General features: G+C 37.2%; 1 protein-coding gene across 1 annotated transcript in view; it reads left to right on the forward strand.

Annotated features, from left to right (window-relative positions):
- Positions 1-15,038, forward strand: part of LOC123775306 (midasin-like) — a 139,489-nt gene that overhangs the window by 36,807 nt on the left and 87,644 nt on the right. The window contains exons 11-12 of the mRNA XM_069311863.1: positions 5,899-6,188; positions 9,927-10,340. Of these exons, the coding sequence (XP_069167964.1) occupies positions 5,899-6,188; positions 9,927-10,340 (704 nt within the window). The remainder of the gene's footprint in view (positions 1-5,898; positions 6,189-9,926; positions 10,341-15,038) is intronic.

The following is a 15,038-nucleotide window of genomic DNA, read 5'->3' on the forward strand; positions in this document are numbered from 1 at the left end:
CAGAAAACTCTGGCCAGTTTTGAATGGTTTTCAATATTAGGAGGCTTATCGAGACTCTCCTAGCCCAATGATTGATCATTACTAGGATGCAACCCAGAACAGTTTCCCAACTCCTGGGTATCTATCTCCTACTAGGTGACCAGAGGCTTCAGGCGAGATGAACACACCCAAATGTCGCTTCTACAAAGTGGAATTGAATCCTGGATATTTCAGTTGTGGACAGACTACTTTTATCACTGCACTACAGGATAACTTGTCCTGTTTATCTACCAGCTAGTTAGAATAGTTTTGGGATTAGGTTTTTTCCGAGACTTGAAATTCCTCCTTTAGGCAGTAACCCTCTTCCCCAGGGTTGTGAACTTTAGGCTGGGTCAATGCAACTTTCTCATCTTAGATGCAGTAGGGATCTTTTCTAAATATCACTGGCAGGAAATATCTGGAGGATGGGAGACAGTGAAGCATTATAAATTTATCCCTGAATAATTGACAGTAGGTGTATTCATCTATACTCAAAATCCTCCTTCACATAATTCTTGAAATCAGAGGCCACCAAGTCTAGGCTACATTCAATGATCAAATTTCATATATCCATCTGGTAGCCATCAATTGCCAGGTAGCAGCACTAGTAATATACTCAGAGGAAGTTGGCAGCACTGGTTGTGTATGTAGGGGCTCCTGGTGATCTTTCCTCACTTCCCAGGTGATCCCTAACAAACTCCTGGCACTTCATTTATCCTGAATCTGTCTCCTTTTGTGAATGCTTTCCATATGTGCAATTTTGTCTTTGCATGTTTGTAATCAACCTAGATAGTTTGCTTATTTTTATGTCAATTGGTAGTGGTTTCATCGGGATTCAGTTCCTCTCTCTCAAGTTAATAACATTTTCCCACTCTCGTGGCGCTTAAACAAGTCGGCAATTTTTCTCTTGAGACCGAGAATTTGACTCGTAAACGAGTTGAACAAAAAAATATTTTTATAAAATTGATTTTTTATCCGATCGACTTTGGGATAGTTTCAAAATTAGCGCCTTTAAATTGTGCACAATTTGATACCATAATGGAAGATGTAACATGAAACTTGATGTCAAAATACTTGAAAGATTATAAATACGTTTTTGGGCCAAATTTTAAAATATTTGTTAAAATTCTATTTATTGTTCTAATATTATGGGACTAGTTTTAAAATGCACGCCTTTTGATTGCGAACAATTTGATACCAAAATGAAAGATATAACATGAACATTTATGTCTTAAATGTATTAACTTAAAATATTTGTTAAAATGCTAGTTATTGCTCTATTATTATGAGACTAGTTTTAAAATACGCACCTTTATACTGCGAACAATTTAATACCAAAATGAAAGACGTAAGACAAAAATTGATGTTATCAAACTGAACGAGTATACACATTAGGCCGTGGTGTGCAAATTGGAGCTTGTTCATGGGTAACTTTAGGCTTTGCTGTGGGGAGTCATGCCAGGCTTTTGGACATTATATGCACATACACCTGTAGGGAATTCTATTGCGAACACAATGATACGAAAACGAACGACGTAGCACGAGAATTAAGGTGAGAAAACTGAAACGAGTATACACATTTCGGTGTCACCGTGCGCTCGCCCGCACGCCGGGGGCATGACCTCTAAATTTGTGGAGCGCATGCAGTGCGCATGAAAGTTTTAACCATTTCTCAAATAGATACCGACAATTTTGGACCCGAAGTCCACCACTACTCCTTTGAGCAAGACCCTACTGTATTGTAGTATGAATAGAGAAATGTACATTCTGACTAGAAAGTTAAAACTGCACGTAAATTATGATCATTTTAAAAATACTGGTATATAATTTTTATTGGAATTACTCTGAATATTCTTACAGATAGCAAAATTTCAACTGTGCTTTGGTAGGACCAACCTAAATATAAATATATAAGTAGTGTATGGTATATAGTAATTCAGTAAGTCAAACTTTTCTGTGGTGAGCCCCTTCGGCTTTCCGGAGCTATACCAGGCTAATGTGTAATTACCTAAGTGTAGTTACAGGATGAGAGCTACGCTCATGGTGTCCCGTCTTCCCAGCACTTTGTCATAAAACGCTTTGAAATTACTGACAGTTTTGGCCTCCACCACATTCTCGCCTAACTTGTTCCAGCTGTCTAGCACTGTTTGCAAAAGGGAATTTTCTTATATTTCTCCGGCAGCTTTGTTTCGTTAGTTTAAATCTATGACCTCTTGTTCTTGAAGTTCCGGATTTCTGGAATTCTTCCTTATCAATTTTATCGATTCCTGTTATTATTTTGTACATAGTGATCATATCGCCTCTTTTTCTTCTATCTTCTAGTTTTTGCATGCCTCTAACCTCTCCTCGTAGCTCTTGTCCTTCAGTTCTGGGAACCACTTAGGGGCATGTCTTTGCACCTTTTCCAGTTTATTGATGTGCTTCTTAAGATATGGGCACCATATAACTGCTGCATATTCCAGCTTTGGTCTAACAAAAGTCGTGAACAATGTCTTTAGTATTTCTCCATCCATGTACTTAAAAGCAATTCTGAAGTTAGAAAGTGTAGCATAGGCTCCTCGCACAACATTCTTAATGTGGTCCTCAGGTGACAGTTTTCTATCTAGAACCACCCCTAGATCCCTTTCTTTGTCAGAATTCTTTAAAGATTTCTCACATAATTTATAGGTTGTGTGGAGTCTATGTTCTCCAATTCCACTTGACATATATTCACATTAAATTCCATTTGCCAAGTGGTGCTCCATATACTAACTTTGTCCATGTCTTCTTGAAGGGCATGACAATCATCTAGGTTTCTTATCTTCTCTATTGTCTTAGCATCATCAGCACACATGTTCATATAATTCTGTATGCCATCTGATAGATCATTTATGTAGACAATGAACATTACCGGTGCAAGAACAGAACCCTGTAAGAACAGAACCCTGTAGTACTCCAATTGTGACATTCCTCCAATCCGATACATTGCCTCTGATTATGGCCCTCATTTTTCTATCGGTTAGGAAATTTTTCATCCATGTTAGAAGTTTACCTATCACCCCTCCAATATTTCCAGTTTCCAGAACAACCTCTAATGGGAACTCTGTCGAAACCCTTTTTTAGGTCCAGATAGATGCAGTCAACCCAACCATCTCTTTCTTGTAAAATCTGTGGCTCAATCATAAAAACTGAGTAAATTCGTTACACAGGATCTTCCAGATCAAAAACCATACTGTCTGTCTGATATTATATCGTTTTTCTCCAGGTATTCTACCCATTTAGTTTTAATTATTTTTCTGAGGGAACACCATTGGCTCCCCAGAGCTATCAAGGCTGAATGGATATACAGGAGTACTATACTTCGGTTTAAGAGTTTAATCTGTTCCTGGAGATAGCTCGTAATCAAAAAACTTTGTAAACCGAAGTTAATATCTCAATAAGAATTAAGGTGAAATTAATTAATCTGTTCCTGACTACCCAAAACCCTCACTTCAAACTAAGTTTTATACCTAATTCATCAAAATCTACACTACAAAAGTATGTTCAAGTTATTACTTACCCTTGCTGATGACTCTGTTGGCGTATAGAAGATGGTGAGGAGGGGGGTGGGGGCGGAGGAGGAGAGGTATTACTGTTTGGAAGGGGAGTCCCCTTCCATTATAACAACAGGCAGTAAGGATTTTTCTGGAGTGCACACACTGCTACGTTTTGCCTGCCTACCACTAGGAGGTTGTGGTTCACTGCTTGATTTTCACACAATGAAATGATACATTGAAAATTGTTTTTCCTTTCTTTGCAACACTTGTCTGTAGTTTTTTTTTTTTTTCAACAAAACTTTGCAGTTCTCCCATACTTCATACATTTTCTTAATGAAGAAGAGACATCCTCTACTGCCTCTACTCACAACTATTTTCTTAGGTTGAAACTTACCACTGGCTTTCTTGGGACCCATGGCAAGATATATAACTACTACTTTTATGCTCAAATGGCCAAAAATCCAACAAAAAACTGTAAATCCTTGTGAAGAATTCAGGTAGGATAGTCACTGGGCGCAAGGCTCTGGTAAACTGAGGGGCGATCTCCGTGCCACCACACGCTAGTTCGGCCTGTACGCGTATCAACACCTTTGTAATCCGAGGCAACGCTCGTATTCCGATGTAAATTTTCTGAGCAAATCCTGCTCATATCCCGAAAAACTTGTAAACAGGAACGCTCGTAATCGGAGGTACCACTGTATAACTTTCTTGCATCAGTCAAAGTGCTTAGAGTTCTTGCCTACCGTGGACCACGAGCCAGAACCTGGCCCCCCTCAAAAGAGGCACAAGGAGCAATGTCCTATACACACTACACTACACACAGAAATCACAATAGCGTGATGTATCAAATGAATAAATCCACAAGAGCGGTGACGAGGATTCGAACCTGCATCCGAGAGCATCCCAGACGCTGCCTTAATCGACTGAGCTACGACATATAAGAATTTGAACTAGAAATTCTACTGAATTTACTTGGATCCTGCAGCCTCTCCGAGAGACAAACCAGGATTTTACACAATTCCCCCATGCACTAGATCTATGTCAATAGGCCATTCTACCTCTTCGCCCTTACTTCATTACACACAGAAATCACAATAGCGTGATGTATTAAATGTACAAATCCACAAGGGCCGTGATGAGGATTCGAACCTGCGTCCGAGAGCATCCCAGACGCTGCCTTAATCGACTGAGCTACGACATGGTATAAGAATTGCAACCAGAAATTCTACTGAATTTACTTGGATCCTGCAGCCTCTCTGAGACACAAACGCCCGGTATATGTGGCACCCTGACTGCAAGGCCGTCGGGGTCGATGCCTTTCGGCAGGACTGGTCAAGGTGGGCTTTCCTGTACCTTGTCCTCCGTTCCAGCTGTTGCTTCGGTCCCTGGCTCATTTGGAGACTTACCAGGGGAGAGTTATACTGGTGGCCAGCCCAACCATGGTTTCAGGCACTGCTTGCTCAGTGTCTGAACCTGGGGTGTTTTGACCTGAACCCAGCTAGTTGTCTCTACTTCGAGTTGAGGAGCACATGGCAGCCACCTCCCGCCTCGCCTACCACAGAAAACCAGTGTTGAATGTAATGAAACGCTATTTTTCTGGTGAGCACCGAAAGTTCCCTGGCACCCTCCCTCCAGTCTCCCATTTTGTTTTGCTTTAGATGCTGAACCTCCGAACTAGAGTTGTAAGTAGCTGGCGCGGAGGGTCTGGGTCTTCCCTCTTCCCCTCCCTTGGAGGGGAGGGCTGCGTGGACAAGTGGCATGGTGTATGACGTTTGCTTGTTTCTATGAGAGTTGGGGAAGTTCTGCCTTCATGTTCGGTCTAAGCTAATTTTCTTACCAAGTGTGGTTTGTTTTGTTATGCCTACCTTTCTGGGTGTATAGCAGACAAGGAATACGTCCAACCAAAGGGGGGGTTTTCTAGGGGCAATTGCTCCCTTCCCTCTCTGAGGGGGCCAGGTTCTGGCTCATGGTTCCCGGTGGGCTGAACTCCAATCAACTGATGCCACAGACTAATATATCGCATATCAGTCTGATAGCTCCTGGGAGCCCCAGAAAATGGTGTTTTATTATATTCAAAGCTGGTTTTTTAATACTTTTGTCCGACATCACATGAATTTCGGTGCCGTGTCACACACACACACAAAGCCTTACATTTTTCTAAAATATGTTCTAGAATAGAATATCCTGGGTCATTTTATCCTTTCTCCAGCCTTAACATTTTATTCTGAGTATTGTTTTATCATTTGAAAAAGATTCAGTTTACAGTATGCAAGGTCAATAAAACTGTTATGGTTAAAACTGTTTAAAACACACATGGTTTACAAGTATGTGGATGAATCTCAAATTGTTATTTTTTCTTTTATAGGAGAATGGGTGCTACTTGATGAAATAAACTTGGCAAATGCAGAGACTTTGGAATGTTTATCAGGGCTTCTGGAGTCTAACTCTGGATCCCTAACACTGCTAGAACGTGGAGATAACAAACCTGTCTCCAGACATCCAGATTTCCGTCTTTTTGCCTGTATGAACCCAGCCACCGATATTGGAAAAAAGGAGTTACCAGCTGGATTGCGGAACAGATTTACAGAGTTCTTCATGGAAGAATTGCAATGCAAACAGGATATCATGATTATAATAAATGACTACTTAGTTAAGGTAAGGAATAAATTTGTAATCCACAACTACTATATAAGCTTGAAGAAATTTTTACTAATAGAGTGTAGTTCTGTTTACTCTTACTTGCATAGACTAATAGAGACTGACCCCTATAGGATATTTCCTTGGATTTGGCATTGGCACATGCTTGACCAATGCAGTTTGGTCAAGCTTAGTGCAGTTTGTCAGGGTGTCTGCTTACCGAGACTTGTTTCTAGTTTCTGGTTTATTCACTTGAGGAAAGGCTTATGGTAAAATTTTCCTGTATTTTCTTTTGAGTCTTTGTATGTTTGTTTTCTTTCTGATCTTTGTTGGCAAGTGCTTGCGAAACTCTTTAAGTTAAGCTAGCTTGATTTTGCATGCGTTTGCAGGATAGGTGGTAACTGTGACTTGAAAAGCATTTGCTTCTCATTTATGTTTTTAATTTGTGCATTGACAAGATTGGTTTTCTCCTATCGCTGCTGGTTCTGTGGAGGATCTTTGTGAGCTGTCTGTACTATGTTCAGTGGGAATAGGTAGTGTACAATTGTAATGAGAAATAAATATATATAAATATATATAAATATTATATATATATATATATATATATATATATATATATATATATATATATATATATATATATATATATATATATATATATATATATATATATATGTCGTACCTAGTAGCCAGAACTCAATTCTCAGCCTACTATTCAAGGCCCGATTTGCCTAATAAGCCAAGTTTTCCTGAATTAATATATTTACTATAATTTTTTTCTTATGAAATGATAAAGCAACCCTTTTCTCTATGTATGAGGTCAATTTTTTTTTATTGGAGGTAAAATTAACGTAGATATATGACCGAACCTAACCAACCCTACCTAACCTAACCTAACCTATATTTATATGTAAGGTTAGGTTAGGTAGCCAAAAAAAGCTAGGTTAGGTTAGGTTAGGTAGGTTAGGTAGACGAAAAAACATTAATTCATGAAAACTTGGCTTATTAGGCAAATCGGGCCTTGAATAGTAGGCTGAGAAGTGCGTTCTGGCTATTAGGTACGACATATATATATATATATATATATATATATATGTGTGTCGTACCTTGTAGCCAGAACACACTTCTCTGCCTACTATGCAAGGCCCGATTTGCCTAATAAGCCAAGTTTTCATGAATAAATACATTTTCTCTAATTTTTTCTTATGAAATGATAAAGCTACCCATTTCATTATGTATGAGGTCAATTTTTTTTATTGGAGTTAAAAATAACGTAGATATATGACCGAACCTAACCAACCCAACCTAACCTAACCTAACCTATCTTTATAGGTTAGGTTAGGTTAGGTAGCCGAAAAAGTTAGGTTAGGTTAGGTAGTCGAAAAACAATTAATTCATGAAAACTTGGCTTATTAGGCAAATCGGGCCTTGAATAGTAGGCATAGAAGTGAGTTCTGGCTATTAGGTACGACATATATATATATATATATATACCTATATATATATATATATATATATATATGTCGTACCTAGTAGCCAGAACTCACTTCTCAGCCTACTATGCAAGGCCCGATTTGCCTAATAAGCCAAGTTTTCATGAATTAATGTTTTTTCGTCTACCTAACCTACCTAACCTAACCTAACCTAGCTTTTTTTGGCTACCTAACCTAACCTTACCTATATATATATAGGTTAGGTTAGGTTAGGTAGGGTTGGTTAGGTTCGGTCATATATCTACGTTAATTTTAACTCCAATAAAAAAAAATTGACCTCATACATAATGAAATGGGCAGCTTTATCATTTCATAAGAAAAAAATTAGAGAAAATATATTAATTCAGGAAAACTTGGCTTATTAGGCAAATCGGGCCTTGCATAGTAGGCTGAGAAGTGCGTTCTGGCTACTAGGTACGACATATATATATATATATAGGTATATATATATATATATATATATATATATATATATATATATATATATATATATATATATATATATATATATGTATATATATATATATGTATATATATATATATGTATATATATATATATGTATATATATATATATGTATATATATATATGTATATATATATATATGTATATATATATATATGTATATATATATATATGTATATATATATATATGTATATATATATATGTATATATATATATATGTATATATATATATATGTATATATATATATGTATATATATATATGTATATATATATATGTATATATATATATATATGTATATATATATATATGTATATATATATATGTATATATATATATATATATATATATATATATATATATATATATATATATATATATAGGTATATATATATATATATATAGGTGTATATATATATATATATATATATATATATATATATATATATATATATATATATATATATATATATATATATATATATTATTAAATATGACGAAAAAGTAAGATTAATAATTCTAACACGAATTTTCTCAATCTTTCGTACATTACGCTTCACTGTTGGAGGTAAATCAAAAATCAATCCTCCAAAATTCATTTTTATTTCTAGTCTGACGCGACACGGGCGCGTTTCGTAAAACTTATTACATTTTCAAAGACTTTAGTTCACAAATACACAACTGAATAGAACTTACGTATCTCCGATTTTATATCTACATTTGAGTGAGGTGAAAGGGGTGATGTGGCATTAACACAAGACAGAACAAAATGTGGTATTAATAGGGTATTAATTTCATCAACACAAGACAGAACAAGAGTATTAATAGGGTATTAATTTCATCAACACAAGACAGAACACGAAACAATGGATATTGAATAGAAGTGTTTGTAGAAAGCCTATTGGTCCATATTTCTTGATGCTTCTATATTGGAGCGGAGTCTTGAGGTGGGTAGAATATAATTGTGCAATAATTGGCTGTTGATTACTGGTGTTGACTTCTTGATGTGTAGTGCCTCGCAAACGTCAAGCCGCCTGCTATCGCTGTATCTATCGATGATTTCTGTGTTGTTTACTAGGATTTCTCTGGCGATGGTTTGGTTGTGGGAAGAGATTATATGTTCCTTAATGGAGCCCTGTTGCTTATGCATCGTTAAACGCCTAGAAAGAGATGTTGTTGTCTTGCCTATATACTGGGTTTTTTGGAGCTTACAGTCCCCAAAGTCAAAGTGAAAAAAAGGAAAGTGAAAAGCCATGCAACCTCTGAAGAGACAACTAACACAACACCTATACCCCCTATTAGACTATTTTACAGGAACTTCTTTTCCACAGCTCATAAAACGGAGGAAAGGGTCCTGAAAGATATTGTTAATAGAAACGTTATCCCTACAGACAAAAATCAGAGGATACAACTGACCTTATTAATACCTTATTAATAAGGTATTAATACCTTATTAATACCACATTTTGTTCTGTCTTGTGTTATAAACCAATAGGAATTGTTTCCTATTGGTTTATTTTAAATATTATTATTATATTATATTAAGAACAGAAATTATTGATTTAGTTATGTTAGTTTAAGTTAGGTTAAGATAGGTTAGGTTAGGTAGGGTTGGTTAGGTTCGGTCATATATATTAAGAGAGACATTTTACATATCTTTCAGTAGAACTTGGGAAGAAGCAACAAATTTATGAGAATAGAATGTGCTGTTTAATTTAGACCTCATAATCTATGTATATAGGAGATTTCTAAACAGAAAAACTAATTTCAATTTTCCTATCCATGTTTTATTTCTTCAGTTGGGTCCATCAAGCAAGCAAGTAAGAGGTATTAAGAACTTTTACAAAAAAGTGAAGGAAGAATCAGAATCAAAGCTCACAGATGGTACAGGTCACAAGCCTCACTTTAGTCTACGTACTCTTTGTCGAGCCCTTGCTGTGGCTGCCAGGAACCCCTGTTCCAGCTTTCCAAGGTCACTTTATGAAGCTTTTTGTTTATCGTTCTTGACGCAGTTGGATCGGACATCTTATCCAGCAGTGGTAGCTTTAATCAAGCTCCATGTCTTGAGCATTGATCCACAGGGTAAGGGAAATGGCAAGCTTAACTTCAAACATAAGTTGGACCCAATCCCAGCACCTACCAGTGAAAAGGCTGTGCAAATTGAAGGCTACTGGGTGCCACAAGGTGATCAAGATCCTCAAACCTCAGACAATGTAAGTTTATTCATCTTTTTGTTTATTGTTGAAATACAATATATTCAAACATAAGATAACAGGTATCTGTTTGCAAAAGTAAAAGGAATACACACAACACAACACACTTGGAGTGTGTGGAGGAGTGGAGCAGGGATGCCAGATTGGGCTAAAAGTAGCAAATTGGGCTACTTTTCAGAGCCCTGCGCTCCCAAATTTTTTATTTCGCTACTTGCTACTTTTTGGGCTTCTTTAAAAACAAGTTGGGCTATTAATGTTAAGAAACTCAATGATGATTTTTATGCTTTTTATAATGTCATGTGTACAAATCACAGCCGCGTTCAACAGCTTGATTGAATAGACCAGGTCAGGTCAGAGACCGGCCCCCTGGGGATGTTGATCCTAGGAACTTCCCAAAGAAAAAGTAACCGCAAGGCAAGATAATCCTCCCCAGGAGCTGTAGATTTCCCAACCTTAATTGCCATTAATACTTCATCCCGGGTACTGTCTATGTTAAGTGACCTCCCACTGTTGCCTACTGTAAATATTAGGTGTTTCCAAGAATCAAGTGACTGTCGTTAGAGCGGATTAGCATACAGTGAACTTGGCAGCTTCATCTGTGCTTTCATTGCTAGTGTGGCTGACCTCCAGAAGGATAGTTCGACACAAGTTACTGCATATAGAAAAGAAGTTACCGCTGTTACTTTTAGAATTTGCTTAAGTGTTAAGATAAAGAAGTGTAAAATGGGGAAGTGGTCTAAATACCAGAAAGCGTTTCAGATGTCCTGGCTTAAGGATCCAGTGTTTGGAAAGTGGTTGGCTGAAGTGAAAGATGAAAATAAGGCATATTGTAAAGTTTGTAGAACTGAGATAAGAGCTCATAGAAGTGGTTTAAAGAAACACAGTGAAACATTAAAACACAGACAAAATATATCGGAGGTAAGTCATCAGCAGATGAGCATCAAGTCTGTTCTATCAAAGAAGGAAGATAAACTTACTAAATTTGAATATCGTCTGTCTATATGTACTGTCGCTATCTAGAAATCTAACATTATGTTTGTAACTCATCTTGTATGTATGTACAGTACTTTTACCTGAATAAACATTTGATTTGATTCGATTTGACTAAAACAAAAAATTGGGCAACTCTACTTGCAAATTCGCTACTTTTTTACCGTCAGCTCGCTACTTTTAGCAATTTGGATCTGGCAACCCTGGAGTGGAGTAGAGTGGAGTGGAGCATCACACTGAGGAGTCAATGCTGCAGGCTCCAGGAGAATTCAAATTATCCAAGTGTTGAGAGTAGGGTGGGGGCTACATGTGGTGTTCCAGAATACAAGAAGGTTTAGGGAATTTGAAAAGAAACTAAGAGATAAGACATAAGTGTTAGTGAATGAAAAATCTGTGGTAGAAAAGTTGATCTTTCAAAACAACAGAATGTCAACAAAGATGGCCGCCACCACTGAGGAGGACAGTACCCCATCACAGGAATATTTAGCAGGTTTCTCACAACAAGATGCAATGAAACGTGGTTTTCTGGACAGGTTAGTGATTATTGAGGACATGCTAAAGAAATATGAAGAAATGGTAATTAAATTAGAACAAGAAAATGAAGGTCTCAAGATTGAGTTTTGTAATTTAAAAGGAAGTATTTTCCAGCAAGGTAAGGAAATTACCAGCTTGACTGATAAGGTAAGGATGCAAGAGGAACACATCAAGGAACTGGTAAAGGATAATGAGGCATGGAAAGTGAAGAGTAGGGAATTTGAAGAAATAAACAAGAAAATAGACTCGAATGGTGAACAACTCAAAGGGAGCCGAGGGCTAACATGGAGTTAGGCAAGGAGATGCACCAAGAAACTTCATTGACAACTCAAATAGAGGAGGCTGATAAAGAACTAGAAAAGTATAAAGAAGAAATAAAAAGAGACATATGCGCTAGTTGAGAAAGAGACGATTATGGAAGTGTGCTTAGAAGTCAAAACCAGAAATTACAAACAAGAAGCGGATCTTAGGCAAGCAGTTAGGAAAGAACTGGTTACCAACAGTAAATTAGTATAAAGCACTGCAGATAGAAGTAAGTCCATAATAGTTTTTGGATGTGTAGAGAAGGAAATTTCGTCTAGGGTGGACCGAGCAGCAGAAGAGATGAAAATCATAGAAAAAATAGTAGGATTAGGAGAAGGCCTAAATTTAAATTAACATATCAGTGATTTTAGGAGAATAGGAAAATACGAGAAAGACAAGAACCGCCCATTAAGGGTGACGTTTAATGGAGTGAAGTATATGATAGAAGTGCTTTAGAATGCCAGAAAATTGCAATGTGACGAAAATGGCAAACTATGGTCAATAAGACAAGGACTCTCAAAGGAGGAAAGAGAAAAGCTGAAAATGAACCTCATTGAAGCGAAACGACTAAATGGGGATAGAAATGAAGAAGATAGAGATTCTTTTTTCTACAAAGTATCAGGGACTGGAAAGCTTGTGAAATGGTACATAAAAACAAAGCAACAAAATCATTAAAGGAAGGGGGTGTAAAGAACAAAGGGAAGGGGTTGGAGAAAATATTGGAGTTGAAGGATATAATCAAGCTCAAAGTCCCAGATATTGTCGCATTAACAGAGACGAAACAAAGAAAATATTTTAAATGAAGTCGTATTCCCAAGGGGCTACTCAGTTTGGAGACGTGACAGGAAAACTAGGAAGGGAGGAGGAGCGACTGCTGGTGAAAGAACACCTGAAGGTAAGAGAGTTAATAATTGAAAACCCTCGAGATATTGACATAATGGCATTGCAGATCTGAAATCAAGATGATAAGCTGATAATTTTAAATGCCTACAGCCCACTAGCAAGCAACATGTGAACAAAGGAAGAACTGGATGACAAACGAGAGGGCCTCATAATGGTCATGAGAGAGATTATGGTAAGAGTTTACAAAGATAAATCCCGGTTGTTGGTACCAGGGGACTTCAACTTTAAGGCAATAGACTGGGAGGCCTACGAATCAAGAACAGAGGACATTTGGCCAGGCAGATTTGTAAACCTCATCTTGTATCAACGCATCAAGCAGGCCACAAGAATGAGGGAAGGGGATGTTCCATCAGTACTGGATCTAATATTCACTAGGAAAGAAGAGGAGGTATTTGATATCCAGTACCTTCCTCCCTTGGGAAAGAGTGATCACGTCCTATTGGATATTAAATACACTTTGCGATATAATCTAATAGAGAATGGGGACATTGAAACGGTTGTTAAACTCGATTTCAAGAGAGGATGCTATGGGGAACTTAAAAATTTTTTTCATTGGTATAATTGGACAGACCTGTTGCTAGGTAAGGAAGTAAATTAGATGTATGTCATATTTTGCAAAATATACAATGAAGACACACAAACCTTCATACCAAAACAGAGATGCAGACCTAGGAAACAGGATTGGTTCAACAGAAATTGCAAGAGGGCCAGAGATCAAAAGACACAAGCATGGAATCATTATAGGAAGAGGCCAAACCCTCAAACATACCAGCGATACAAAGATGCGAGAAACAACTACACGTCAGTAAGGAGAGAGGCAGAGAGGAACTTTGAGAATGGTATAGCAGACAAATGTAAATCAGATCCAGGCCTTTTCTGTAAATTCATGGTAAATTCATTTTTCTGTAAATGTAAAAGGCAAGCTGCAGGTAAAGGATAATATTCAGAGGTGGATAATGTGGGACAGACACACGGAAAATGAAAAGGAAATGTGTGAATAAAGAATAAAGCAGTTGGCACAGATGGAATTTCACCATGGAATTTCACATTCACTGAGAGAATGTGCAGTTGAGCTCAGCATACCACTTCGGCCGATTTTTCAGACATCCTTGTGTACAGGAGTCGTAGCAGATGTGTGGAAACAGGCTAACATAGTTCCAATCTACAAAAATGGCAGCAGGGAAGACCCCCTCAATTATAGAACTGTATCATTGACAAGTGTAATAGTCAAAATATTGGAAAACTAAAAAAACTAAATGGGTAGAACACCTGGAGAGAAATAATATAATATCAGACAGACAGTATGGTTTTCGATCTGGAAGATCCTGTGTATTGAATTTACTCAGTTTCTATGATCGAGTCACAGAGATTTTACAGGAAAGAGATGGTTGGGTTGACTACATCTATTTGGACCTAAAAAAGATTTTTGACAGATTTCCACATAAGAGGTTGTTTTGGAAACTGGAAAATATTGGAGGGGTGACAGGTAAACTTCTAACATGGATGAAAATTTTTTTGATAGAAAAATGAGGGCAGTAATCAGAAGCAATGTATTGAACTGGAGAAATGTCACAAGTGGAGTGCCACAGGGTTCAGTTCTTGCACCGGTGATGTTCATTGTCTACATAAATGATCTACCAGATGGAATACAGAATTATATGAACATGTTTGCTGATGATGCTAAGATAATAGTAAGGATAAGAAACTTAGATGATTGTCATGCCCTTCAAGAAGACCTGGACAGAATAAGTATACGGAGCACCACTTGGCCAATGGAATTTAATGTGAATAAATGCCATGTCATGGAATGTGGAATTAGGAGAACATTGGGCCCCACGCAACTTATAAATTATGTACAAAATCTTTAAAGAATTCTGATAAAGAAAGAGATCTAGGGGTGGTTGTAGATAGAAAACTATCACCTGAGGGCCACATAAAGAATATTGTGCGAGGAGCCTATGCCACACT

The sequence above is a fragment of the Procambarus clarkii genome, chromosome 70 (genome assembly GCF_040958095.1).
Source record: "Procambarus clarkii isolate CNS0578487 chromosome 70, FALCON_Pclarkii_2.0, whole genome shotgun sequence".
Lineage (NCBI taxonomy): Eukaryota > Metazoa > Arthropoda > Malacostraca > Decapoda > Cambaridae > Procambarus > Procambarus clarkii.